This window comes from Plectropomus leopardus, chromosome 19, assembly GCF_008729295.1.
Source record: "Plectropomus leopardus isolate mb chromosome 19, YSFRI_Pleo_2.0, whole genome shotgun sequence".
NCBI lineage: Eukaryota > Metazoa > Chordata > Actinopteri > Perciformes > Serranidae > Plectropomus > Plectropomus leopardus.
Window position 1 is genome coordinate 19,652,701 of NC_056481.1, and position 26,745 is coordinate 19,679,445.

The 26,745-nt window shown below is 40.7% G+C and overlaps 3 protein-coding genes across 3 annotated transcripts in view; 2 read left to right on the plus strand and 1 right to left on the minus strand.

Annotated features, from left to right (window-relative positions):
• Nucleotides 1-22,635, minus strand: part of tex2l (testis expressed 2, like) — a 28,333-nt gene extending 5,698 nt beyond the window's left edge. Inside the window, exons 1-7 of the mRNA XM_042507906.1 lie at nucleotides 22,578-22,635; nucleotides 17,471-17,549; nucleotides 8,277-9,624; nucleotides 4,644-4,844; nucleotides 3,869-4,178; nucleotides 1,347-1,624; nucleotides 982-1,131 (exon numbers count right to left, since the gene is read on the minus strand). Of these exons, the coding sequence (XP_042363840.1) occupies nucleotides 982-1,131; nucleotides 1,347-1,624; nucleotides 3,869-4,178; nucleotides 4,644-4,844; nucleotides 8,277-9,593 (2,256 nt within the window). The 5' untranslated portion in view covers nucleotides 9,594-9,624; nucleotides 17,471-17,549; nucleotides 22,578-22,635. The remainder of the gene's footprint in view (nucleotides 1-981; nucleotides 1,132-1,346; nucleotides 1,625-3,868; nucleotides 4,179-4,643; nucleotides 4,845-8,276; nucleotides 9,625-17,470; nucleotides 17,550-22,577) is intronic.
• On the plus strand, nucleotides 20,535-22,412 carry neurl2 (neuralized E3 ubiquitin protein ligase 2). Its single transcript, XM_042507905.1, has 2 exons — nucleotides 20,535-21,438; nucleotides 22,108-22,412. The coding sequence occupies exons 1-2, from the start codon at nucleotides 20,670-20,672 to the stop codon at nucleotides 22,221-22,223; spliced, it is 885 nt and encodes a 294-aa protein (XP_042363839.1). The 5' UTR covers nucleotides 20,535-20,669; the 3' UTR covers nucleotides 22,224-22,412.
• Nucleotides 22,636-23,404: 769 nt separating the features above from the next.
• msrb1b (methionine sulfoxide reductase B1b) lies at nucleotides 23,405-26,580 on the plus strand. Its single transcript, XM_042508617.1, has 4 exons — nucleotides 23,405-23,557; nucleotides 24,487-24,629; nucleotides 24,725-24,842; nucleotides 26,330-26,580. Exons 1-4 carry the CDS (start codon nucleotides 23,503-23,505, stop codon nucleotides 26,344-26,346), a joined length of 333 nt encoding a protein of 110 aa, XP_042364551.1. The 5' UTR covers nucleotides 23,405-23,502; the 3' UTR covers nucleotides 26,347-26,580.
• The last annotated feature ends 165 nt before the right edge of the window (nucleotides 26,581-26,745 follow it).

The window sequence follows — 26,745 nt, forward strand, 5'->3', positions numbered from 1 at the left end:
AATTTGACAGTAGTTTTTTATTAGATATAAGGTTACTAGGGGGGTTTGAAAAGTCACAAAATCTAGTGAAAAAGTTGTCAAGGTGATGACACTGCTTGCATGGGCTACAGGCTTAAGCTTAAGCTTTGAGCTATAAATCAATCAAAGAAGTCATCAAATAAAATTGAACATTGCACATCACAAGCTCACTAGAGGCTCTCTATAGGGTGATGTAAGCACCATGTGCTCTTCTCTACCAACCCGGAACTTATATTAGAGGAGCGATAACAAGTGAAGGAACTTTGCTGTTGGACTTAAGGGAAATTTTGGGTGTCATATGCCATCAAACGGGGGGACACAACATGGAAATATGTAAAAAAAAAGCAGGACTGTCATGCACAAATCAGCCATAACAACCCTATATTAGCTAGCTCACCAGTAAGCTAATTAACCAAGACAACGGCCAAAATAACCCCCCAAAAAACATGACACTCCCCAGTGTCGGCAGTCAGAGTTGATCCAGTTTATTTTGCCAAATTCTGGTCTATCATTTACCCCCAGTTTCAGCCAAGCAGGGGTACCAGACCTGGACAGACTTATATCTTTCAGCATGCCATGTTTGGGCCAGTTTCATTTTTGATAACGGTTCAGTGATAGCACTGTTGGAAGCTGGAATTGGGCCAATTTATTAATCCCAATTCTAGGGCATAATTCATGCTAAATCTGAGCTAAAGCCGGGCAACCTGACATGGACAGACTTATTTCTTCTGGCATGCTGTGTTTGGGCTGATGCTAGGCCAGGTCATTTTGGCTACCTAGGTAAGATCTGTTGAAGGCTATCATAATTTTCAAAACTTTATTAACAAGAAAATACAGTTGTGACTTTGTTTTGTTGCTATTAGAGTCATCTTGTCAATATTTCCTTGTAATACTCGGTTTGGAGTATGCCTCTTCCCCAAGACACTGTACAGGGATTGTGACTTTAAATTGAACTGCTCGCACTCTGATTTTGCTCAGCTTCTTCTGGATCTTGTGGGAAACAGCATCGGCCCAGTGCCTCTCTCGCAGGAAGTCCCAGAAGATTCGGCCAATTAGAGCATTAGCCCAGTCAGTCTGGCTTGTCCCAGAGTGCTCTGCCAAATCACAGGTACACTGTAGAAAAGACAGCTAATTAACTGCTGAGCAAGGACCAGAAAATCAGGAGGAAGGGGAGAATCATTTCTTAAATGCTGGAAATGCCATTTCAAACTGCTGCACAGTGTATCTTTACTCTTTGCAAATGCAATATAACGTGAACTGTCAAGCTCTGAAATGTCCCTGCAGCATTTTATCTGCCTCACTTAACTACATTTGCAAGCATGACTTACATTTCCTTTGATAGTGGGGCTTGTCTCTGTGCTGCCAGCTCCAGGACTGGAGAGGGGCGTCAGATCCTCTGTGGCCACTAGACGAGCCATGTATCCAGGGTAGTCCAGCAGGGAAGGGCCCCTGGTGCTACTGGAGGTCTGACTTACAGGAGCTGCAGGGATGCATGGGGCTGGAGGTGTGAAGGGGGTGTCATCGTCACTGCTGCCCACTCTGCTGGAGCCCCTGCTGCTCGGCACGTTACCTTGGCCACTGACACTCTGTGCAAAAGCTGGATCACCTGGGAGAATACAGACAGCAATTGGAATCAGTTGAGATAAAGTGTATGGCAGAAAAGAAATAAATAGACCTTGTTGACACTGATCATTTACAGATAAAAAAGACTAAAAAAGACTATTTTTGAGAGCAATTCTTCAGTAGTGTCAAAGAGAACCATTTGGGGCAGAATAATAAAGAAACTTTCTCTCAAAGCGGTCTCTATGTTTACCTGTTGCCTTGATACATTTAATATAATGTTAATTTCACAGCACCAGTTCCATCAGTACAGCAAGACAATAAAAGTGACAGCTTTCCTGTCACATGTCATCTTTTAATATTAAAAAAAAGTCCCCGGAAGAGTTATGTTTTGTATAAAAAATCATTTCTATTTAAAAAGAAAAAAATAAGAGAGAGAAAGTGAGCAAACAAAATTAATCATGCAGGTTTGTTACTTTTAGACTGAACCAGACTTGACCTGATCTCACAGAAATATGTGAAATTACCACAGCCTTGTAACACTACATAAGTATTGGTGGCACGTAATGTGTTAAACTTGCGTGCTGGAACGGTTGCAGTTTAAACACGTGGTTAACACTGTGAAAATGTCACAGCTTAGTTGGATTTAAGAACCAAAAGCAGTTGGCTTAGGAAGAGATTGAGATTTTTCTTAAAACAATTCATTTTGTTATCAAGGTATGTCATAATGTGACATAAGTAGGTGATGTTAAGTCACATAAGCACTGGTGCACTTCTACAGTGCCATCATTTAGTCTATCCTCACCTCCTCCATCACCATTTGCTAAACCAAGGACAAGGGCAGACTGAAGAGTACCATCCTAGACCCTGCGGGGGGCTGGAAAAATGGTGGCCGACCCCTTCCACCTTTGACACAAACTCTTCCAAACACTCCCCTCTGGCAGTGGACCGCGGCCCATCAGGAAGAAAACATCACATTACAAAGCAGTTTCTTATAGTGGGGCTCATCAGCACCGACAAGCCTCAGGAACCCCACTAACATGGTCTTTTTAACCAACTATAGGTACTGTATATATGCATAACATTAATACACATCTTGGATTATTACCTCTGCACATTGCACATATTTGCGCAACTATGATCTTTCACACATCCCCCAATTCATATTTTTGCACATCCTGCCCAAAACCGTGCAGCTTTCTTTTTCTGAAACAGCTATGTTCTACATATTTGTTATTCGTCTAAAGTATCTTTGTCATACATTTATTCTCACTTTAGATTTTCTTGTTATGGTTTGCCTTATTTTTATTTCATTTAATATGTTCATTGAATGATTAATGTATGCACCAAAATCCAAAGCAAAATCCTTGCAAGAGAGAGCCTGCTTGGTAATAAATATTACTGTGATTCTGATTCTAAAGTACGGAAGTTCTTAAAGTTAAAATCAACATGGGACAAACAGCGGCCCCTGGGTGAAAGTCCTGTGTTTGTCTGACATGTCCAATAGCCCAACCTCAACCCTACATGGATGTTCTCCTTCTTTATACGACATATGGGCACATAACATTAACCACCATTCCTGGTATGACACTTTTAAAACAGGAAATACATTTGTTCACCACGACAAAGGGTCCTAATTGACTTTCCATTGGTATTGTTTCTGTTGTGACAGCATGTAATTTTAACACATTACGTGCCACCACCATGTAATGCTGTCTTAAGAAGTTGTGGTCATTTCATGTATTTCTGTGAGATCAGGCTAGCGGTTTCCCCATATTTCCAGTCTTTATGCCAAACTAAGCTAAGAACCTGATGGCTCTGGCTGAATACTTAATACATAATATGGCCATGACAGTGGTATTAATCCTCTCACAGAACTCTGCAAAAAAGTAAACAAATGTATTTCCCTGAAAGTTAAACTATTCATCAAAATCACTCACATTCATCACCAGCAATTCCCATTAATGTGACGTAGTAACTGTTTGTATTTGGTGCTCCCAACTAATGCATTAAATGTTAAAGTAGGAGTGACAGATGATGGATCAAATGACGGATTTGTTTAAGAAAACATTACATTTTTCCCACACAGTATTTTTCTTTGGATAAAAAAACCCTTTGCCCTGTAATGTCACCAAACAACTGTAAGATCTGTCTGTTCCCTCCAAAGGGATTGGCTTTGAAATGCATGTTGAATTGGAGCACGTAATCCATAATCCACACATATATCATTTGTATAGATGCCTTATCCGGAAGCCCTGTGCTCTCTAATGCATTATTAACGCTCTCCTACCCGATCTGGACACACATCTGCCAGGCTGCTGTCTGTCTCCCTCTTGTTCCCTCTCTGTATCCATTGATGCATGCAGGAAGTGACGAAACCACTCTTCTTTCTCTCTTCCTGTGCGGCCAAAGACGTAAAGAGTGGTGGGAAGGTCATAGACGTATTTGGATGAACTCTGCTGTGGACTTGCCGGTTCAGCTCCTGGCTCCTCTCCTCCCTCATCCTCCTGTGAGTTCGCTTCCCTGGACAGTTGGATGCAGATGGGATACTTTGGGTTCCACATCCTCTTGCGAGCGAGCGCAGATGGCAGCAGGAATACCTTTGGGGAACAGCGGCAGAGTTTTGTTAATACAGACAAATGTCCCATTTATGAATTATTCATTCACTCTTATACTAATAGTAGAAGATTCATACTTAACAAACTCAGATTCATACTTAACAAACTCAGATTCATACTTAACAAACAAACAATAAAGCATTACAGTTCAGAGTAAGATGGGATATTGAAAAAAAATGTGTGAAATAATCAATTTTTCAAGTAACCGAAATAGAATTGTTCATTGATTCATGACTTAGTCAACATACTTTGCTGTTGGGGTGCCTGGTTTCTCATTGGATAGAGTGGCACCCCCTATGCAAAGGTTGTATTCTCACCGCAGTGGCCGCGGGTTCAATGCCAGACCCTTTGCTGCATGTCGACCTCTCTCTCTCCCCCTTTCATGCTTAAACTGTCCTGTCCATTAAAGGCAATAAAAGCTAAAAAAAAATCTTAAAAAAAACATACTTTGCTGTTTGTGAGCTGAAAGAAGCGGGACTTGATGAAGGTGGCATCGTGGACTCTCTCGTCGTATGTGGCCCTGCGGCTGATGTTGTTACGTGGGGAGTCCAGACGGAGACAGGAGCCCTCCAGGGTGGCGAACACTGAGTGAGTCAGAGCTGGATGGGAGGTTTCTGGGTCGTAATCATGCGTCTCGTTCATCCAGCCCTGAAAAGGCACAAAGTAATTTCAGTCAACACTCTCCATAGTTTCAGGTAATAAACACAAGTCGACAAATTTTGAAAATGTTATGATATTTATAATCAGCCCTGAAGTGAATTAAAGTGGGTGTAAATGTGTGTTTTTGTTGGTACAAACTATGGTATGGTAAATTCTCCTCTGCAGATTTGATTTTAACACGGACAAATTAGTTGTGGAACAAAATGCAGAACAGAGGGCAAGTCTGCGAGCCGAGGGTTTACAGGATTAGTCATCTATAATAATGATAGTACAGAGAATGTGAATGGAATATGACAAAATAGCTTTTTGTTTGAAGGGTCATTGTGTCCTTGATTTGGCCTCCCGGGCAAAGCATCTTTCCTCACTTCATGGTGCTGTCACTAAAGCCTATCAATTGCAAATTTACCAATCCTCGGATAGCAAAGGAATGATCCTACTCTCCTTATGACTGGCGAGTACTCGTTGCCTTTGTTGGTTAGATTGGTTAGGTTTAGGCAAGAGGAGATCAGAGTAAATCAACCCCTGTCATAATCACCATGTATTCAGTGTCACTGTCATGGCTCAGAAATGATCAACTGCTGTTTTGCTCAATTGCTAAGCTAAATTATGTTAGACCAATTATTGGGGAATGACCATGGACGTATTAAGGGAAACTGGATACAGTATTGGAGGCAGTGTCCCGCTCATTCCTATGAAAGTTGCTCAGTGGTGCATGAAGTAAGTCTATGGGAAAAAGTCTTTTTGGGCCCAATGGCATCGCATTACGGACTTGGGAAATTTTAATTCCACTGTTCAGCCACTACGAAAATTGGGTTCAAATACTGGCGCTGTTCCTAGGAGCTAAGCCATGGCAGCCTGGTGAAGAGACTTCCTGGAGTCTCCAATGATTGTCATGCAACCTCATGGCAAAGAAAAGACTGCATGAAGAAAAACCTACACCACATTTATTTGTATGAAATAAACAACGTAACAGGATAACATTTTGATTAGTAAGCTTTAAGGCTCATTTATGCTCAACAATAGATATATCATTTTGTCCGTATTTGTACACATTCTCTGAAAATTAACGGATACAGAGGAAACATAGCACAACCACTGGAGGTTGTGGGACATATGTAAGAAATGGTGAAACGAAACAAATTCTAATATTCTAGTGAAAAGAACTCCACATGCTCTTAAAGGCACTGGTAGGAGTATTTATGATCTTTAGTCTGAACCAGGCTAACTGTGTCTTCATGCTTAGTTATCCTAACTGTCTCCTAGCCACATAATTAGAGCTTACAAACACTACAGTCAGTTTAGCTCAGCAGAATGAAGGGGAACACTCAGTGAAAGTGAATGACATCTGAATTCACGTTAATAGTTAACTACAAATACAGTAACAGAGTTCTCTTAATTAGTTTTCACGCGTCTTAATTTGTTTTTAAAGACCAGAGTTAAGCCAACAAGTCGGTTCAGCACCTCTGCTGACTGTTTCCTTCACAGATTAAAGTTTCTCAAAGTGCCATGCAGCAACATAAGATGGCCAAGAAAGCAATTAAAAGCTTCAATAATAAAATGTTCCTGAGCTGCAGCGGTAATTACTGTTCTCCTCCTGGCTGAGCTCGACACGGGGCGACTGGAGAGGACAGCTACCATCCAGAGTCTGTCAGATCCTAAGGCAATTAGTGTTTCAGATGCAGGCAGGAGGAAGCTGTACTGTGTCAGGAAGGGGGCTGGGGCGTGGTAGAGATGGTTGGAAATTGGAGGTTTGAGATAATTCCCCTGTTTGGTCGTTAGCAGTTTGGTTTTAGTCTGTGAAATCAGATGATAGACAGTCACTTCTGAGACAAGGGCAAAGGCTGACACCACCATGAATAAAGTACAAATAAAATTTCAGGATGAATAATACATTATTTATGAGGAGCATTAAAAGGGAGCATCAAACTCTTAAAGCGAATCTGTGACAGCATGGAGCTGATATGCAGCTTAATGAACACTGCAGCATCTATTTCAGACTGAGCAGTTTTATCTTAAAGATGCCTCTTTTTTATTTAAGACGATTCTGAAGCATATATAAACTTATTTTGCTTGAAGTCTTATGGAGTTGTGTTTAAGTAAAAGAATTTACGCTGACCTAATAAATATAGATTTAAAAAAATACAGAGCTTCACTTTCTTGCAGAGGTGAGGATATCAATGCCACTCTCAATCTTATTCTCTGCAAGAAAACAAATAAAGTTATTTCTCAAAATGCCAACTGTAGCTGTAAAGGCCCTGACAAACCAAGTGGACATTCAACCATCTGTCACCCTAGTCTCTGTGATGTGTCCTGCACTGTGGACCCTTGTTGGCTTTTTTCAAGTCAATTCAGAATGTTCTCAAAATGCCAAATTCAACTTGCTGAATCAACGTTGAGACTGTGGAACCAGTCGGTGAATGAAATCGCTCTGATTGTCAGTTGAGCTCAGTGCTCGAGAAGAGAAACAGAAGCAAGGGTATACAAAGACCTAAAGTCCAGAGGGAGTGAGGTGGAAACAAACTTGTTCTGTAAGTGCAGATCGCATATGCTGGTTGGCCCTTCAGCTGTAGACTTTGCGGTGTGTTCATGTACAACTTTTTGGCTGAGACACAGGGGACGTGAGGCTTTTGTCACTGCTGTCTTTGGGCCTTTAGAGTGCATTCAGATATCAGTCACTTTTGGTTATTTTCTAGCTGTGTCGCCTGGCTAACTGGCTGTAGCTTAATACTGACAGGACAGACATGAGAGTAGTATCAATCTTCTCATTTAACTCTCTGCAAGAGAGCAAAAAAATATATAACTAAATAAATAAATGAAAAATAAAGTTAAAAAGGGCAAACAAGACTTAAAAAAGTGCTAAAAACTTGTAATAATTCTGTTACATAGTTTTAAATCTACAATATAATTATTAATATAATGGGTGGTAGGGGTGAGGTTTTTTTTCCCCCAAGACATTTTTCCCTAGCTTTTTTATATAGAATTTTCTAAATCTACTAATTACTTGCAATTTGAGGAACATTTCATACCATTGCTTTTTTCCCCACATTTTTGAAAAAATTGCACAAAATTGATATGTGACAAAGATTTAAATACTTGTTAAAGACCTCTGAAAGCAGCTCGAGAAAATTGATGTGGCTCCGGATTTCAAAAGGTTAACACTGAAAGGACAGACATCACATTTGTTTTGAGTTTTCTCGTCTGCAAGAAAGCAAATAAATGTTTTTGCTAAAATGCCATCCATTGCTTTAAGAGAGGTGGACCAAGGAAATGTAACTCAAAGTCTGGTGACCTTTGTACTTTCTCAGGTGGTATTTATGGAGGACGTGTTGAGAAATGTGTCAGTGTGTGATTGAGAGGCGGTTTAAAATAAGGCGAGAACAAAATGTGACACTTTCCGCCTTTATGATTCATCAGCTTTACCTTGAGTGTGTCAGGCTGAGTGCAGAAAGAGCCACCTGCCAGGATCTCCTCTCCCAGCAGAGTGTGTGCTACCTTGCGTGGGAACTCTGAGCGGCGAGACCTCGGGGAGCCCATCCTGATGAGCAACAGTCCAAGCAGGAAGCCTAGTGCTAATCCTAGAGCCAAGCCAGAGAGGTACGGACTGAGAGGGAGGATGAAGTAGGCGTAGGACAGTACCGCCACACAGAATAAACTCATGCGTGGCAGGGGGTGAGGGGGCTGAGGAAGGGGAGGAGTCCTGACCAAAGGCGCTGTGAGGGGAGGTGACCTCTCTGTGGCGAATACTTGCATCATGTCACCGTCTGTACATATTTCCAGCTCCGTCTCCCTGTGAAGTTGTCTGTTGTGATGCATGGGGCAGGAGCTGCGCTGGCTTCTTCTTGGCTGTCTGACAGGAGGCCAGTCAAAAACAGAAGAAACATCTGCATCTGCCTTTTTCCTCACAGGAGACTCTGAGAGAACTGTGTCCGTACTCCCGTCTCGCCTTAAACCTTTGGAGCTCTTACTCTGGATTTTTGGGCTCCCTGCACTCTCCTCCCTCATGATCTTGCTAAACATGCTGCTAAGAGGCTCGTGCACGGCCTCCGACAGCTTCCTCTTTGTGTCCTCTAACTCCATTTTGAAGAAGCCCCCTCTCAGGCTCTCTCCGCTGGGGGAGAGTGAGCTCGGAGACGGGGGCGCGGTGCGGGAGTCCCCGTTGCTGCGGGTCTTTGATTGGGTGAGCTGCTTCCACAAGTGGAGGTTGAGGCGGGAGTCTGACTTGGACTGCGACACCTCTGGCTCGGAGCGGGAGATCTCCGTGGAGATGGACTTCACTAGGCTAAGAAGGGGCTTGGGTCTCAGCGTGGAGCCTTCTTTGAGCTCCAGCTCCGTGGAGAGCGACTTGACCAGGCTGGCGAGGGGGCGGTGGGTGGGTGATGACGGGCCCGGGGAGAGAAAGCTGGGGACTGAGCAGTTGCCCAAGGAGCCAGGGGACGAGGGCGAGAGGGGGACATGAAATGCTTGGGACTGCAACCTTCTATCATCCTCCACAGAAAGCTGCCTCTCCTTAGAGAGAGAGATGGAGGGGTAGTCTTCATCGTGGTCGAGGGAGAAGATGAGCTCACTGTCATCCAGACTGTCCCAGTCTCCCTCCGTTCCAGTCAGCTGGATCACTATCCCTCGAGGAAGGTGCCTCTTGTTCCCAGCAGCGGGGGAGAGACCCTCCTGGAGAGGTTTGCCACCTCCTCCCCCTTTATCCTTACTTCTTCTCTCCCCATCGGTTCCACTCTCTGCCATTTCTTGGCTTTACATCGCACAGCTAAGGCACCTGAGAGTCAGTGAAAGAGAACAAATAAAGACCACGGTCAGCAACATTATTAAGCCTCGGTGGCGGAACAAATAACAGCAGTGAGGGGATGAGCCAGTGGGGGAGAGGACGGCATCTTTTCCACCAGCTTACTGCTAACCATTGCCAACTCTGCATTAATGTGTGCTTGTCACATAGTGTAGGAAAAGCTTTCAGATCTCCCGTTTGCTGTTACACATCAGACCAAAAGCAAAGAGCGACTTTGATAAGTACCTGGGCACTCTGTTGGACGACTGTCTTTTCCTTTAAGCCACATTTTGAACTACTAGTGAGAAGACTTAAGCAGAAAATGGGTTTTTATTTTAGGAACTGCCAGCCCGTTCTCATTCCACAGACATCAAATACCGCCGCTTTTGCATCGATTTTGGTATAAGATCCAAACATCAAAAGCTATCTTCTGTGTCCATATGATATGGCATCGAATGGCATAAGCTGAGAACACAACTGGAAAGAACAGTTACCACTGTTATTATACATCTACGGCCAGCCAGACGTTAGATTCAATGGCAGCATCATACACGGTCAGTTAAGAACAGGGCCAGACAGAACCTGTTGTGTCTGCATGATACGCCACTGGATGGTGTCGAGGTACAATGCTGTCAGTAATGACATGATATAAGGAGCATGAAGGTTCTTGTAGGGCTGGTTGAAGGGGTGGTAGATGGATCCAACAAACCCAGGACTTTCATGCAGGAGTCTGGTGTTCACTTTCCATCTAAATATGATGTTTTTTTTCTACACATTAACATGTGCCTCCTTCCCCTAATCCTAACCACCTTTGCCTGCATGTGCTTTGGTTGACATCCCGGCGTTGACTGCCATGTGCTTTTGTTATCTAAACATAATCAGGTGTAGCATCATCTCACCATGTGCTTTTGTCGACATCACGGTAACATCACCGCGGAACATCAAAAGCAGACGCAGAAGGATACCTAAAACATAATATGTAGACACAAAAATCCACTGCAAAGCAGTGATATGTGACGACTTGGTATGAGAACATGTTGGAATTGCCTTACTTTCTTTGCTAAAACTAGAACTACCTCCTTGTGGTTGTGTGCCTTCATTGGTCAAGTTGCAGTTACAGTTTGCATCCATGTCTGTGAAGACATGGATGCTTCACACAAAGATCTCTACGATCAGCACAGTTTAGATTTGTGTCACCAGTTCAGGACGTTAATGTCAACTTTATTTAGCACTTTTAAAACACCCAGTGGCCCACCAAAGTGCTTTACAGTAAAATAAGCAGAAATAATAATCTCAGCAAATGTCTCCCTTTCTGTTCCTGAGATATGACGTTAAGTATTGGACAAAAAGCACAATGATGCCACAGTGAAGTTAACATTAAGGATATAAAATGTAAGAACTTCATCATTTTATCCTGTTAGAAATTTTGTCACAATTATAATATGAATTCTAGTGTATGACCTTTAACCTTCAAACCACCAAATTCTTATTTTATTCTTGAGTCCAAGTGAACGTTTGTGCCAAATTCAAGGAAACCTCCTAAAGCTGTTCTTTAAATAACATGTAAACGAGAATGTGATGGATGCAAGGTCACAGTGACTTTGACCTTTGACTTTCAATCAGCAGGGTTAGTTCTAATCCGTCTAGTCTTGACTCCATGTGGACGTTTATGCCCAATTCTAAACATTTTTCTCAAGCCATTCTTGAGACATCATGTCCACAAGGATGTGATGGGTGGGGTCGCAGTGATCTTTGACCACCAAAATGTAATCAGTTCACTCCTGAGTCCAAGTGGACTTGTGTTAAGTTTGAAGAAATTTCCTCAAGGTGTTCTTGAGATATTTGGTTCACAAGAATGGGATGTACATATGGATGGATGGACAGACGGATGGATGGATAAACCTACCAAAAACATAATACCTTCAACTATGGCTTTTGCTGTTGCAGAGGCATAAAAATAAAAAGTGCATTAATCTGAAGGCAGATGAGTGAATCAAATCTCTCCCATCGCTGTCGTTCTACATAGTGAACATGTGCAAAAATAGACTCTGTTCCCCCCAAATGTTGCACAAACTGGGGCAGCCAAGGCTTTGATCTGAAGTCTTTTGGGGCTGATTGAATTGACAGCATTCATTACATTTATGTGCACAGTTTGAGTAAAGATGCAGCCTTTCAGTATAAAACAAAGAGGGTGTATTTTTGGCTTTGTTAACGTATTCAGCACGCCATCTCCCTAAGGAAACAAACCTCTGCACAGCCAACTGTCAGCGAGTCATAACCCTCCCTCTAGTGTCTTTAAAGAGTTACTTATGTAACCCTGAAACAAATAGTGAGGGGAGTTCAAATATGCCCTCTGTCAGCCCCCCTATGTGGCATTAAAACACTAAACAGCCACCTACTGACTCGTCAAAACTGATACTAACAGACCACAGAGCAGAGCAGCAGTGTTTGTCATCAGCTGTCACTTTCTGACAGAAAAGAGCAGCTCTACATCAGTGGACACAAGCTGCTGGGAGACACAAGATGGGAGAAGGCACGACACCCCGGTGGGTACGCTTTTACTCGGCGTCTCTCTGGGTCAAGTGCCCTACTCTTCATGCAAGTTAAACCTCTGACTGGTCGCATTTACGTAACCGTATTACAGCGCTGTGTGGCACGATTTCAACCAATTCCACAGCAGCTGGTGGATTCGGACTAATCTGCTCTCACCCAAAATGGACTGTGGGGAGATAAAGCTCACAGACACACACGAGCCATGCGGCTTTAGACCTTTATCATCACAAGGTGGGCAGAGGGGACCAGGGCCTGCAAAGTGCCAGTAAACATATGCACTCACACCCACATTTCCACTGTTAAGCTAACAATGTTTCCTCCGAGCTAATTGTAGAAACAGTAACAGCCTGGCTAGTTTGCAAAGTGCTGTTTATGGACTCCAGATGCTGCTGTGCTTTTTTCACTAATCCAAATATTCATCTAACAAATCACTGCAGCTTCAAGTTAGATTTTGCACATGAGGTCATTACAACTATTTAAGTGGAGGGAACAAATCAACAAGTTAACCTTTGAAATCTGAGCAAATTGGCTTGATTTTTTTTTAAAGAGGGGAAAAAGGCAAGGAGCAACAAAAGACCCACAGACTTGCAAGAAATTCATAAAAAAAGTACAAGAAAATAACCTCATAATTTGTTTAAAAAATAAAATGAATTAATTAAAAATATCAATTAAAAAATTAAAAGCATTGTTAACTGAAAAGGTGCTTAATTTTATATGTGTGTGTGTGTGTGTGTATTGAATAATTTTAATATGATGATCATAATAATGATAATATATAATGATAATCATAAATATAGTTTTCGCCTCGTTTTTTTAAAATAATTTCAATTTGCATTGCCATTACCAATTTGCTCATTGTCTTTTTCTCATGTTTTTAAGAGAAATCAGAAGCAGCACAAGAAAAGTGATGTGTCTCCTAGTTTCAAAGGGTTAAGGTGCATCTTTTGGTTTTGCAACATCTGTGGATTGGACTTTAAAGTGAAACATTTTGGTTTCAGAATCTACAGCCACGCTAGCAGCTCTGTGAGGCTGCAGCCTCCTTACACACAGAAGTGCTTTGAGCTACATGCTAACATCAGCATGCTTACACGATTAAAAGAAAACTGTAGATGTGCTGATGTTTGGCAGATGTAATGTTTACCATATTTACCATGAGTGAGTCAATTCCTATAGACCTCCATGTTAAAATGGCAAACTTTACAGCTGAAATAAACATGTTTACAGACTGGTACAAAAAAAACGGTTTTGGTCTCCATAACTAATTTTAACATTCATGAAAACTATACCTTATGAAAAAGTGCAAGGTTACTAATATTACTACAGTCACTGCTGCAAACTCTTTTACAATTAAAGTAGCTCCAAAAGTCGCTTGATGACATCATGCATTTGTACACATATTGGTGACATCATCGTGAATTTATGGCAGCATTAAAACTTTGCTGAATTAGATTCAACACAAAAATCTTCAAAAAAAACATCTGAACGTCATAACAGCTATGGCGCTTATACCACCACTTTCTCACACATCCATTCTAGTGAGCATAAGCGTGAACGTAACCATAGAAACTCACTACAAATGACATCCCATGGCGAGCTGCGTCTCCTCTCCTCCCACTCCTGTCCCACTCCTACGACACGGCAAAAGAGAAGAGAGGAGAGACCCCATGCTGATGGTGAAAGATTACTCTGAGCAGCATGCATGGGAGTGACTGAATTTTTAAAAATTTTCCCTGCAAGTTGTAATAAGCTGCTAAATTTGTCACAAGTCCCTTTTTAGAAATTAAGTCACTGAGGGTCTAAAAAGTTGTTAAAGCGAGAAAGTCGCCAAGTTACAACAAATGGGATTAACCTTCTAAGGACCATGAATGTGTTTGTAAAATTGACTGATCCATAGATTAACACTGCTAGTGTATTCACTCAAATGGCTAAAAATATCCAATTAAGGGGCCGGTTGTGCAAAACACCACAAGTTAAGATTTTTCAGGACTACTTCTTATGTACATTTTTTTTTTACTAGGAGATAAAAAGACTCTTTCTCCAAAATTTCCTAATATATTGTAAAGTATTCGACTCTTTTCTTTGGGTATTTAGTTACACTGTGCTGTTGGAAGTACTCAGCTGTGACGACCCCAGGGGACACAGAGAGCAAACAAAGAAAGGCAACAACATAAGGAAGAGTGGGGGGAATATAGCAAGATATAACATGCATTTTTTGTCTGTATGTGATGCTTCTAATGATGAACTGTGATATGTGAGAGCTGTGAACCCTCCACGAGGCTGCGTGTGAAACACAGAGCGATCGTGTGACTACTGCAGCACGAAGGACAGCACACATCTGCTCCGTGCAATGTGTTTGATGAATGCTTTACATTCTCAATCAGCCTCACAGCAAACTGTATATCTGTGACTGTGACTCAGTGTGTGTGTGTGTGTGTGTGTGTGTGTGTGTGTGTGTTTGATCAGACACGAACAGTAAGAATCTCAGATTAACATTAATGCCGGGTTTTACCGTGAAATCTGACAAATCACAGCCGGATTACGGGATAAACCAACATTTGGTGTGACGTGTTTCCAAGCAAGCTCATCTCCATGACCCACTGTTGATTGTGGTTATTAGTGACATCAGAATCCTTCAGCGGCGTTCGCCATCAGTGCTCTTATTCATTAAGTCAGGTTGCAGGGGGGCAATATACTGTTTGAAAAAATGTTTCAATTAGGTATGTCCCAATCCGAGTCATTTAATATTGAGTATCTGCCAGTACCGAAAGTTATTAAAATCAACCCAAGGCAAAGCCTTTGCCACACTATACAGAGAAACATACATTGTAACACACAGAGCTGAAATGATCAGTTGGTTAATCAATTAGTCAATCACAAAAATTGACCTGTAGCTATTCTGAAAATCAGTGAAGCCCTAATCAGTTTTGTCCTGAGCAGAAATGTCCAATACTTGCTGGTTTCCTTCTTAAACAAGGATGGTGAGGACATGTCCTTACCAATATTTGAGCCCATTTGTTCACATTGTCCTCCTTCTAATGGTACTGCGCTTGATGATACAGCTCAAATTGCGTCTCGTATTGATTCAGTGAGGGACAGAGCAATTTATTTACATATATTGATCCTGATCACAAGTGTTCAGGTGAGTCCCAAACAGGTTTTGTGTCTGTCAGACGGCATGACAGAGAAACAGCAGAGCAAAAAATCTAACGCCCAGACTACGGAGCAGAATTTTTTTCTTGAAACAAGTCCCGTTAGTTTATTTACGCAACATTATACCTTTTTTTCCTCAGATTATCATAACTTTATTCTCAGAGAACACAGATATGTAGGACATGTTTTCAATGTGCAGAAAGTTTTCACGTATTCACGTGTTAGCTACTAAAGTCCAGGGATTTATAACTTCATTAAAATAAATTGCTTTATCATTGATGAAGAGATGCCACATGCACATTTTGAGGTTACGTCCCCTATATGTGAGCTGACTCAACAGAGATAACAACAAAAGTTGATCTACAGGAAAAAATATATTTGACAGCAATATAGAATGCCTAAAAGCCTCACCGCATTATATTCCATTATATTTCAATAATTTGCATCATCACTTATCCCCTGAATTCTGTATTTTTTTTTTTTTTTCAAAAATGTTTACACCATAAATTGCTGCATTAAACTTCACGAAAATGCAGGGATGAAATGCTGGACGCTCAAAATTTCTTGTTCTTTTTATATATGTTAAATGTTAGAATTTGCTTGTTTTGTGTTTGTCACATACATCAGAGATTAAGTTCATAAAATACTTGATCAATAGAAGTGAAGGGGTAGGAAATAAAAAATACTTTCTCCTCCCTTTGTATTAGCATCTTTTCATTGAGTTTATTGTACAAGCTATTGTCCATTTCATACGTTTTGTTTTTATACAAATCAAAAGTTTTGAACTGTTAGTCAAATAAAACATGCAAATAAAGTCTGACCCTAGGATCTGAGAGTTCATAAATAAATTTGATAAATAATAATCAACAAATTATTCACAAAGACAATAACTGTCTGTTTCAGACTGCAGCACAAGAACAGACATCTATACTACTGTAAACAACATTTTGTGATTTTTCTCTACATAATTTACACAATAAATTGATGCAAAACTATTTTACCAGAATGCAGAAAATGAAGTGTAGGACCTCAGCTACCCACTTAAAATTATCCCCAAGAATGGTGACATTAAAACTACGCCCTTGTTCTAAAAGGTGAGAATTTGCTGCGTTTATTTCTCAATATGACAATAAACTGACTTTGGGTTTTTTTTCACTGTTAGTCAAATAAAACATGCAACTAAAACTGGGCTTTTTTTCCCCTATTGTCTGGCACTGTATAGACAACGTATTTCAATAAATTCAGAAAATAATTGACAGTTTAACCCTTTGAAACCTGAGCAAAGTGGCTTAATTTCTCTCAAAAATGTCGGAGACAAGCAATCAGCAATAAAAAGAGAAATTACCCCAAAAACAGACAGAAATTTAAAAAAAAGAACAAGACAATTACCTGCAAATAGGTAAAAAGTAAAATAAAACAAAAAAATAAAAAACAAGAAAGTGACCTGGGAAAAGTGGTGAAGAAATAATTCTGTAAAATTATTTTAAATCTATATTCATGATAATTAATAATATATCTTCCGCCAGACATTTTCCACATCTTTTAAATAATTTTCTAACTCCACCAATTTCTTGCAATTTGTGGAACATTTATTACCAAGTTGCTCACTGCCTTTTTTCCCATGTTTTTGAAAGAATAAACAAATCTGTTCAGGGTTTAAAGGTTTAAATACTTATGAAAAGTGTCTGAAAGCAGCGCAAGAAAAGTGGGTTGCTCCACCTTTTAAAGGATAGATAATGAAAAGAATTAGTTGCGGGCTGCAGTCCACTCCAGAATAGGTTAACCTGGGCAGATAGACAGATCTCTAAGCTGCTGAAAACACATTCTCTGCTGTCACAACTTCCAGAATATATGACCCAATCTCACTACAACAGGATCATATTGTAAGATATCAGTGCGCATAAAACTACTTAAACTCACATTATAGAATTTAGTAAAACACCTCTACTTTCACCTTCAGAGCTGCGCTCTCTCTGAAGTGTGACATGCAGACAGCAGAAGTTAAGAGACTGAAAAATATTCGAATCAGGACAGAACTGTTCCTGCAGAGCACTGATCTAATCTGTACGGAACTGCAAAGTGTGCAACACTGATGATGTTTTGCAAAAAGAGAAACAGAAAAGGAATAAATACTTACATGGAAAATTATTCTGTGCATGGAAACGTGACTAAAGCCGCCGGTCAGGGGCGTCTTCTTCTGCTGGTTCCCTCTCCATCTGTGTGTGCATAGACGACAGAGTGAGGACTCTCTCTCTCTCTCTCTCTCTCCCTCTCACACACAGACACAAACACACATACACACACACCTCCCCTTCTCTGACTGCCTGCATCCAGATGTGTGAGGCGCTGCCGAGAATCACAGCTCACCAAACTGATTATGAAAAGCATGGCTGCACTGCTTGATAATCCAGATTAAGAGTCCTGCAGCAGCCCCAACAGACCCACACACACTCTCTGCAACCACAGTGTGAATGCTGCTGTCTAATTGTACAAAACACGGTGACGGCTAAAGTTCAGCCTGAGGGGTTAGACAGTGTTCTTTTCTAATCTGGTGAGCACACATGCAAGACTCAAGGGCTCAGTTTATGATGAAGTTCAGCCGCATCCAAATTATTACTAATTGGACTCTACCGACTTCCATAATGTGTCCACTGGGAAAGAAATGTAAATATAAAGAAGAGGATAAAAGACTGACTTTCATTTCTTTCCCTCCCTCCATCTTGGCCTACATAAAACTCACCGGAAGCCCTAGAAATGACAATATGAAGAACGGGGCTGAGTGGAGTGCAGGCTGCAGCTGGGCTCACAGACAATAACCCCCATCCATCACTGACTGCAGGAAGAGCTCCTGAATAGCCCGGCTCGCTGGACGCACGACTGACGATATCAGCCCAGGGCCACATATTAGTACAGAACACCCTCTCCTATTCTTATCTTATTATCTGTTGCCGAATATTTTGCTGCTTTGTCTTCATTTCTTGATTTCTTTGTGTCTAAGCAGGGGGACCGAACAGTAAGAGGACCCTCATAAGGTTTCTTTTTACCAGCAATTCAGAAATGTGACGTGTTTTTAATCCTTCAAAAACATGGGAGGAAGGCAATGAGCAACAACAGAAGAAATTACCTCAAAATTAGCAAGACATTAGTTAAAAATACAACAAAAATTACCTGAAAATTAACTAAACAAACAAAAAAGAAAGTGCTTTAAAAATAGCATACTTTGTGTAACATAATTTTATTCTGATAGTTGTAAAAATATTTTTCCCTACCTTTTATTAAAAAAAACCCATTTTTTTAAGTCTACTAATTTCAAGTTGCTCATTGCCTTTCGCCCATGTTTTTGAAAGAAACTGCACCAATTAGCTCAGGGTTCAAGGGTCTAAAAACTTAAAAGTGAAGTTATGTCGCTTCAGGTTTCCAAGGATTTATGTTTTCTAATGTTCTAAATCCTCATAATGAAGCTTCTCGCAGTCGAAAAGATCGCATAAATATGCAGAGTTTTAACACTGACTGGCCGCTGTCATGTCTGGATCACTGCAACATGGTGACTGTGAACTTCTGGATCAACGCCGGATCTATTACATGGAGGACATCTTCCCATGAGGTCCATGGGAATTGTACAAGAGAATGTCAACCTCGACAATGTCCTGCTTGTGGAGCAACATTCGCTCACAGTCTGACTGATTGCCTTTGGCCTGGGATGCCAAGTGTCTGCTGCACCAGAGGTTATGTTTTATATTCCCTTTAATGAGGCCACTGATATGACGTATCTGGATCTGGTAGCTCCAGAGCTGACTACTGTACCTCTGTCTCAGGAGATGGACTATGATATGATGAGCTTCATCGCTGAAACTCAGAGACAGCCAGCAGACTGACAGCTCTGAAAATAATTAAGAGACCACTTCAAATATTTTTTAAATCAGCATCAGCCATTTAATTTAATTTCAACACCAGCACACCTCATTTATTTTATTTAATGAGGTACGGATTAGGTGATCACCTGAAATGAATTATTTAATAAGGAAAAATATAAAAAACCACTGCTGTGGTTATCACTATCCACTTGCAATAATTGGAATAAAGAAATATTGTTGATGCCAAAAGAGATTAAAATAACAGGTCGTAATCAATGAGAAGCAAAGAAGAGCCAGGGTGAAGTTTAAAAAGACCATTAACCCGTAAAGGATTTAGGGTTAGGGTTAGAGTTGAGGTTAGGCAGAAGTCTTCATGACTTTTTTCCTCAGCAGCAGTTTGAGTCACGAGGTGGATAACTGATCAGTGATCAGATTAACAGATCAGAGCAGCAGCTGCTGCAGAATGAACAGTTAAGTTTCATTTTCACTGTGCCTGACCTTCTACTGCTCCATCTGTGCCCAGAGTACTCTCTGCACTCCAGCAGTGTGGTGCTATGAATAACTGAATGATTTATTCCAACAGTGTTCCTAATGCAAAGTCCAGCTCTAAAAATAAAAAATCAATATGACAGATTTTTATCATGGCGTGCAGCCACAAATAAATTAATATGTGGGAAAACCTGACCTGGTTTTGTCTAAGGCGAAAAATGTGCTAAATTAGATTTGTTATGTAACTAATGAGGGATGTAACACATATGGAGTGGCTCCTAATTTACATACTGCATAATTAATATACCCTTGATATTTAAAACAGTGATCTTTAAAATGAAATGATATAAATCCTCAGTGACAGTGTGCAGAAGCCTTTACTCTGAATACATAATTACTGTGAAAATTATCTGCTTATCTTTCCTTTTAAAAATATAATTCCTTTTCATATTCTTACGCTGTAATTCCATCACTATAATAAATCTCTCTCCTTCTATATCACTTTAATTTCTGCTTTGCATAAAAATTAATCTATATTTAGAGTGCAGCTCCTGTTTAACGGATTTCCCCGGCATATGGTGTTATGTTCATTACGCACAGTTTTACTGCAGTACATGGGTTTGTGAGATTAAATGAGCGCTGTGGCCTGAGGGAGCTAACTTCACCTCTGTGCATGTCTGGTGTGAGTGAGCGACTGCGTGCATGTTGGCCACCCCCCTCAACACACACACACACACACACACACACACACACACACACACACATACACACACATACTGACACTCACACACATACCTCACCATCTGTTGACATGCAGCTTCAAAAATAGCCCTCTACCAGAAGCTTCCCTGAGTGGCCCACAGATAAGAGTGGGATCAGTTTGTGTCTCTATAATGTCCACATGTTGGCTGATAATCATCCGAAACTTCTGTAAGACTGTTTGACTGGACAGTTTCAGTAAGTCTGCTTCTCTTTGTTGTGTTAAAACTGAAAATGGAGCCCTTTCCTGACCAGTTCATGGAGTTCCACCCGATCCACGGCACTAACGTGAGACTGGACCACTCACAGACAAAGGCCACCCGCGTGGAGAGCTTTGCAAACGGAGTGTGTTTCAGCAAACACCCTCTGAAGCCCGGGGAGATTTTTCTCATAGAGATTGAGGACAAGGAGCTGGGTTGGTGTGGCCACCTGCGGGTCGGTCTGACAGCCAGAGACCCTCGGAGCTTAGAGGTGGTGCCTGAATACTCCATCCCAGACCTGACGGACTTAGGGGACAGCTGGATTTTCGCTATCACTCGCAACCACAACAAGATCGTAGAGGATCCTGAAGCAGTTGGTCAGGAGGCTGGAGACGGAGCACTGGCTGGGGGCCACAGACTTGGACGAGGGGAAGCTGAAGATGAAGCTGAAGATGGAGGAAGAAGCAACAAACCAAAGACTTTCTTCACAGACTCTCACCTGCACATTGAGAGTGTTCGGATTCCCAGGGACAAGCTGGTGGGTCGCAGCAGGCCTGGACGCTTCAGCCACATCTTGGATGACCTGTACAAGACCAACGCGCTGCCGCCCACCGCCAGACGCAGCCGGATAGGAGTTCTGTACGTGCCTAAAGGCAGAGACCGGGCAGACATGCACATCATCATCAACGGTGAGGACATGGGAGCATCTGCAAAGGGGATCCCTTCCACCCAGCCCCTCCACGCTGTGGTGGACGTCTTTGCTGCTACCAAGTGTGTCCGGATCGTCCAGGTGGAGTACGGATGTGAGTGTCACAGTGATAATCGTGGATGGGTTTTTAAAACAAAGGACCCCAGAGCACAGATGTGTCAGAGAGCTGGGCTTCATTGTGGTTATTTTGTGTCTATTTGATGTCACTTTGAGTCTTTGAGTCTTGACTTTTTGAAGTTGCATCTCTTTGTGATCCTTTTGGGTCTCTTTAAAGTCATTTTAAGTCTCTCTGTGGCCATTTGGTATCTCTTAGTGCTTGCTTTATTTCTCTTTGTGTGTCTTTGTGGTTGTTAAGCATCTATTTGAAGACGGTTTGACTCTTTGTTGTTGCTTTTCATCACTTTATTGTTGTTTTGCATTTTCTCTTAGTTTCTTGTATCTCTGATGTCACTTTGTGGGTCTTTGTTGTTTTACGTTTTTCTGTACTCATTTTGTATTTCTATGTGGTTTTTTTGGGTCTCCTTAAAGTCGCTTTGAGTCTCCCTGTGGCCGTTTTGTAGCTCATTGTGCTTGCTTTAAGTCTCTGTAGTAGTTTTGCACCTTTTTGTGGTTGTTTTGAGTTTTTTTGTCGTCAAAAAGACTCAAAACTCCATCTGTGCTTTAATGCTCATTTCTTAAAAATCACCTCACTACTTTCATTTTGCTAATCCACAGTCTTTTGTTTCTTTTTTTTTTTGTTGTTGTCATCTCTGTGTTGCATCAGTCTCGTCCTTGCAGACATTATGTAGGAAGGCCATCCAGAAGCACATCGTCCACAGGATGGCAATCGACTGGCTGGAGCTGCCAGAGGCTCTGAAGCACTACTGCAAGTATGAATGAAGAAACACACCTGTGCAATAATATCTGAACTCTCTCCCAGTTTATGCCCAGAAAAGGATATTTATTTATTTTCAGGATGAAAGACTATGCTTCACTCATGATATAAAGCTCAAGTGTTTTGACATTTGTACTCTCAATACCTACCAGACACCGATAGTGATGACATCATTTGTCTGACTGCTAACAAAAATAAAATAATGGTATTTGTTAGGTGTCTCTATGTGTGTTTCTAAGTGTTGTATAATTCATCATTACTTTCTCACCCTCAAGAGCAGAGTTCACATTACTTGATACACAGTTACATGTACATAACAAAAAGATTGCGCTGGGGCAAAATACAAAGTTTAGTCCTACCTCGATTCAGGTCAGTGTCCTTATTCCTGGTAGGTTGGATTCCTGGTAGGACTTCTCCTTTGGGTACCTCACCATCTTCGTTCCAGCTTCAGGTGTGCAAACACCAACTGAAAACATGGTCTGTTGTGCAACAATGCAACGCATACACACATTTTAGTGTTACGTATTTCTTAACAAAATAAGGAACTTGAGGAGGACTAGCAGCTAAATACAGGTCAATGGTAGAACCTGCTTACATTACTAATGAAGCAGTCTCTTATTTTAAATTTACACAAAGAAAAAACCACAAAACACACAATATAAACTCAATTCGCAGTGTCTTTGCTCGGCTACAGGTGATTTCTGGTGCAAATACAGTTTGAAAAACAAGAAAATGGCATGCTAATTGACACAGGGAGTGCCTGACTCCTCAACTTGCCTTTTTACACTTGTTTTCCTTTTCTCCTCACTAGTCTTGCAACTTCTCTGTTTTGGGGTTTTTCCCTCTCCCGCCAGGAAGCGGCTTCACATCGACACTGATTGGCTGCTGTCCCTCTTTAAAGGAACAGTTCACAAAGTAAAATAGAAAAATCCAGTGTAAACCAGCATTATACCGTAAACTACTGATTATGCCAATTAAGATAAATTGTCAATTATTTCCTCACATTGTATGGACTGTGGTGATAAGGCCAGATAGTAATTCAAGATGAACTGTCCATCCAGTGTTTGACTGCACTGAGGACCTCCATCCATCCACCTGCAGCGCGTGCTGTTAGACACTGACCTCTAGTGTTAAAGCAGGTAACGGCAGTGGGCGGAGCTTCCGTTAAATCTGCAGCCGGGATCACCTCACACCGACAGGAGGAGAATCAGGAGAGCGTCCGGTCATCCTGAAGAACAAAATAACGGTTTGTTTGTCCTTCAGCTGTCCCTGCAGACACTCAGCATGTCCTTCTGTCGCTTTTTCGGAAGTGAGGTCTACAAGGATCATTTTAAACCAGGTGAGCACGCGAAGAAGCGAGGTGACGTAACATCCCTTTAGTCTGGATTATGAAGATCAAACATAGCATTTCATCTCCAATGTTCAGCCCAGTTTTGGTTTCAAATGAGCGACATTTTAAATGAAATTATTTATTCAATTATTTTGCTATATCACAATGATGAGCAGAGAGCAACTGGCACGTGTTGTGACAAACTGGGGGGATATTTATATATTTTTGTTCCATGGTATCTTAGATTTGTGAGAAAAGAAGAAAACTAGAAAAAAGGACTGAACTTGCAGTGGTCATAAAGTTTATTTAAGAATTATAAGATTTAATAATACTGATAATAATAATAATAGTATCAGTATTAATAATAATTCCCATAATAATAATAATAATGATTTTGGTAAAAACACAGCAGTAAAATATTTTTGTTTAATGCATTTACAATTGCAGTGGTCATAATGTTTTGGTATATTTAATGAAAATTACCTTATTACAATGTTTTTAACCTTTTTTGGTTTGTGAGCCCTTGAAGGGACAGTTCACCCCAAAGATTTAATGTTTCCTCCTCCCTGTAGGTATGTTTATCATTGTAGATATTTTTGGTGTGAGCATCAAGTGTTGGAGATAGCAGCTGTAGAGATGTCTGCATATAATAAAACTAGTCCAAAAAAATACACTGGAAACACCCAACAGCAGAAATCATGACCAAGTTACTCAATATAATCCACACACCTTGTGCGGAGCAGTTTCATGGAGGAACTATTTTCTTTTTACCAAACTACTACCTAATTTTGTTGATCAGTTTGTTTACTTTTTGATCATCGTTGACTCCCTCTGTTTGACCTTTGGGCCCATTTCCTTGTTACATTTTTAAATAAGTCTGTCTCTCAGGTATAAACTGAAACATAGTGGTGACTTTTAAAAGCACCTGTCCCCCGCAGGCATGTACGTGTGCTCCAAGTGCAACCATCCACTGTTCTCCAGCCGCTCCAAGTTTGCCCACTCGTCTCCTTGGCCGGCGTTCACCGACACCATCAGAGAGGACAGCGTCACCAAGATGATGGAGACTCTCACCGCCTACAAGGTCTCTTTATTTTACTCACATTGGTTTAATTGTGTTCATATATGTTTCATCAGGATGTGACTAAAGCAGAGCCTCCATGTGTTTCATGTCCGCAGGTTCTGTGTGGAAAATGCGGCAACGGGCTCGGCCACGAGTTTGTGAACGACGGCCCAGAGGAAGGAGTGTCACGGTTTTGAATATTCAGTCACTCGCTCAAGTTTGTCCCCAACAAAGGTAAGAGGACCACAGACAGTAGAGAGATATAGGCAGGTGAGGTGTTAAAGGAACACAAAAAATGATCATTTGTATATCAATTATTAATTTTCGCACCGCGTTATGTGAATTTTGAGAAAACTTTGTTTTTCTTGCATGACTCTGTGGTAAACGAAGGATCCATAAACTGACAAAATTCTTGATGAAAAGAAGTTATTGGGGTCCATGTTTAACAGCAGCTTAACTATATCAAAACAAACATTTTTTGTTTTGTTTTTTTAATTATTTATAGATGGTAAAACACCAATGTTCTCAAAACTGTTGAATACAATGAACAATAATTTATGGTTTTCATTTAATCAACAAATCCCATTACAAGACCAAAAACACAGATGAATTGTCCCTTTGAACACAAATTTTCTGTGCATCTACAGTTTGATATTTCTGTGTTTTTAGTTCGACCTCCATATCTGTCCAAAAGTATCAAGACACGAGCCACAACATTGACTGGGTGACACGTTCTGTCTTTATCATGAACACACACTCAGTTGTTCATTTTAAGTAGTAAGCGTGATATATATTAGGTCAATAGATTATCTGCTGTTAATGGGAAATGTATATGTTTCTGTGTTATTCCAATAATAAAATTATGGCCTATAAAAGAGCTGACAAAACAAAGTCATACAGATTTCATTGATTTAACTGGGGTAGAGGAGCAAACCCAACATGCAAACTTGAGAGACAAACGTTAGTGTGGACATTATTTTGTGAGTTTTTTTTTTTGTTTTTTTTTTACAGTTTTAGAGGAAGAAAACGCTATCATGCCAGGGGGATTTGATCTCTTTGTGTAACTTCCATCACACTGGTTAGATGCAGCACTGAGGCTTGTTTAACTCGTTAATTACCATTCAGGGTCCCCATGTATAATTTGCTGTTAATTTGTTGACTTGTCCAATTTGACAGATTATATTGAGCCATTTAATATAAAATCTTGGCAAAACACTTGATAAAAGCCACAGTAGGCCTATGTTTGGGAAAGTTTTTGATAAATTCAAGTAAAAAAAATAAAATAAAATTTGAGGGGACAGAACTATTCTTTGTTTTGTTGTGTTAACAATAGTAATGTCAGTTAGATGTGTTTTAGATCAGAGCTGCTGAATATTAAATCATCCATATTTTCTCACTATATCCTTTTCTTGCCCTTAGGTGTGCAAAAACGACAGGCTATGCACTTCTTTTTAAAATACAAAAATGTGAAATTACCATGATAAGTATGTAATTACTGGGCATTTGTATTGCTGGAAAAAAAGTCTATATATCATGTATCGTTAATTTTGAGTCAATATAAATTCACTGGAGTGCCAAATGTGCATGTTTTTCGGCTTGTTCACTAACCATTTATGCAACATTTTGCAGCTATATTACACATTCAACTATTTCTGTGCGATTTGACAGAGGTCAAGTTTATTTGTATCTGTGAGTTCACGTGTGTTTTCATTTTGTCCCAGGTGAGGACAAGCATTAAAGAGTGAGGTCCAAGTTTCCACTCAAGTTTCCTGCTGTATCTGCTGCTCAATCCGGAACCGGTGATCAGGTCGGGTCAGCAGGTGACGTGGACGGGAGAAAGTCCTGACAGGGACGTCCCATCCACTGAAGAATTTTTGACCTGCCTGGGACACAGTGACAGAAACTCTGCAAATACTCCTTTATGATTCCTTGAATACCTCATATATATATATACATATTAACTGATTATGATGTCACTTGTAATATGATGTATCAGCAAATGCATGTCACTGAGCAAGAATTTAGGTTTTTCAGATATAGAAACATGCAACTGCGTCATATTGTCAGTATCATTCACCGTATTATCTATGCACTGAAGAAGTCACCTTTCTTTTCAGTCTGCACTTTGGGTATCTGT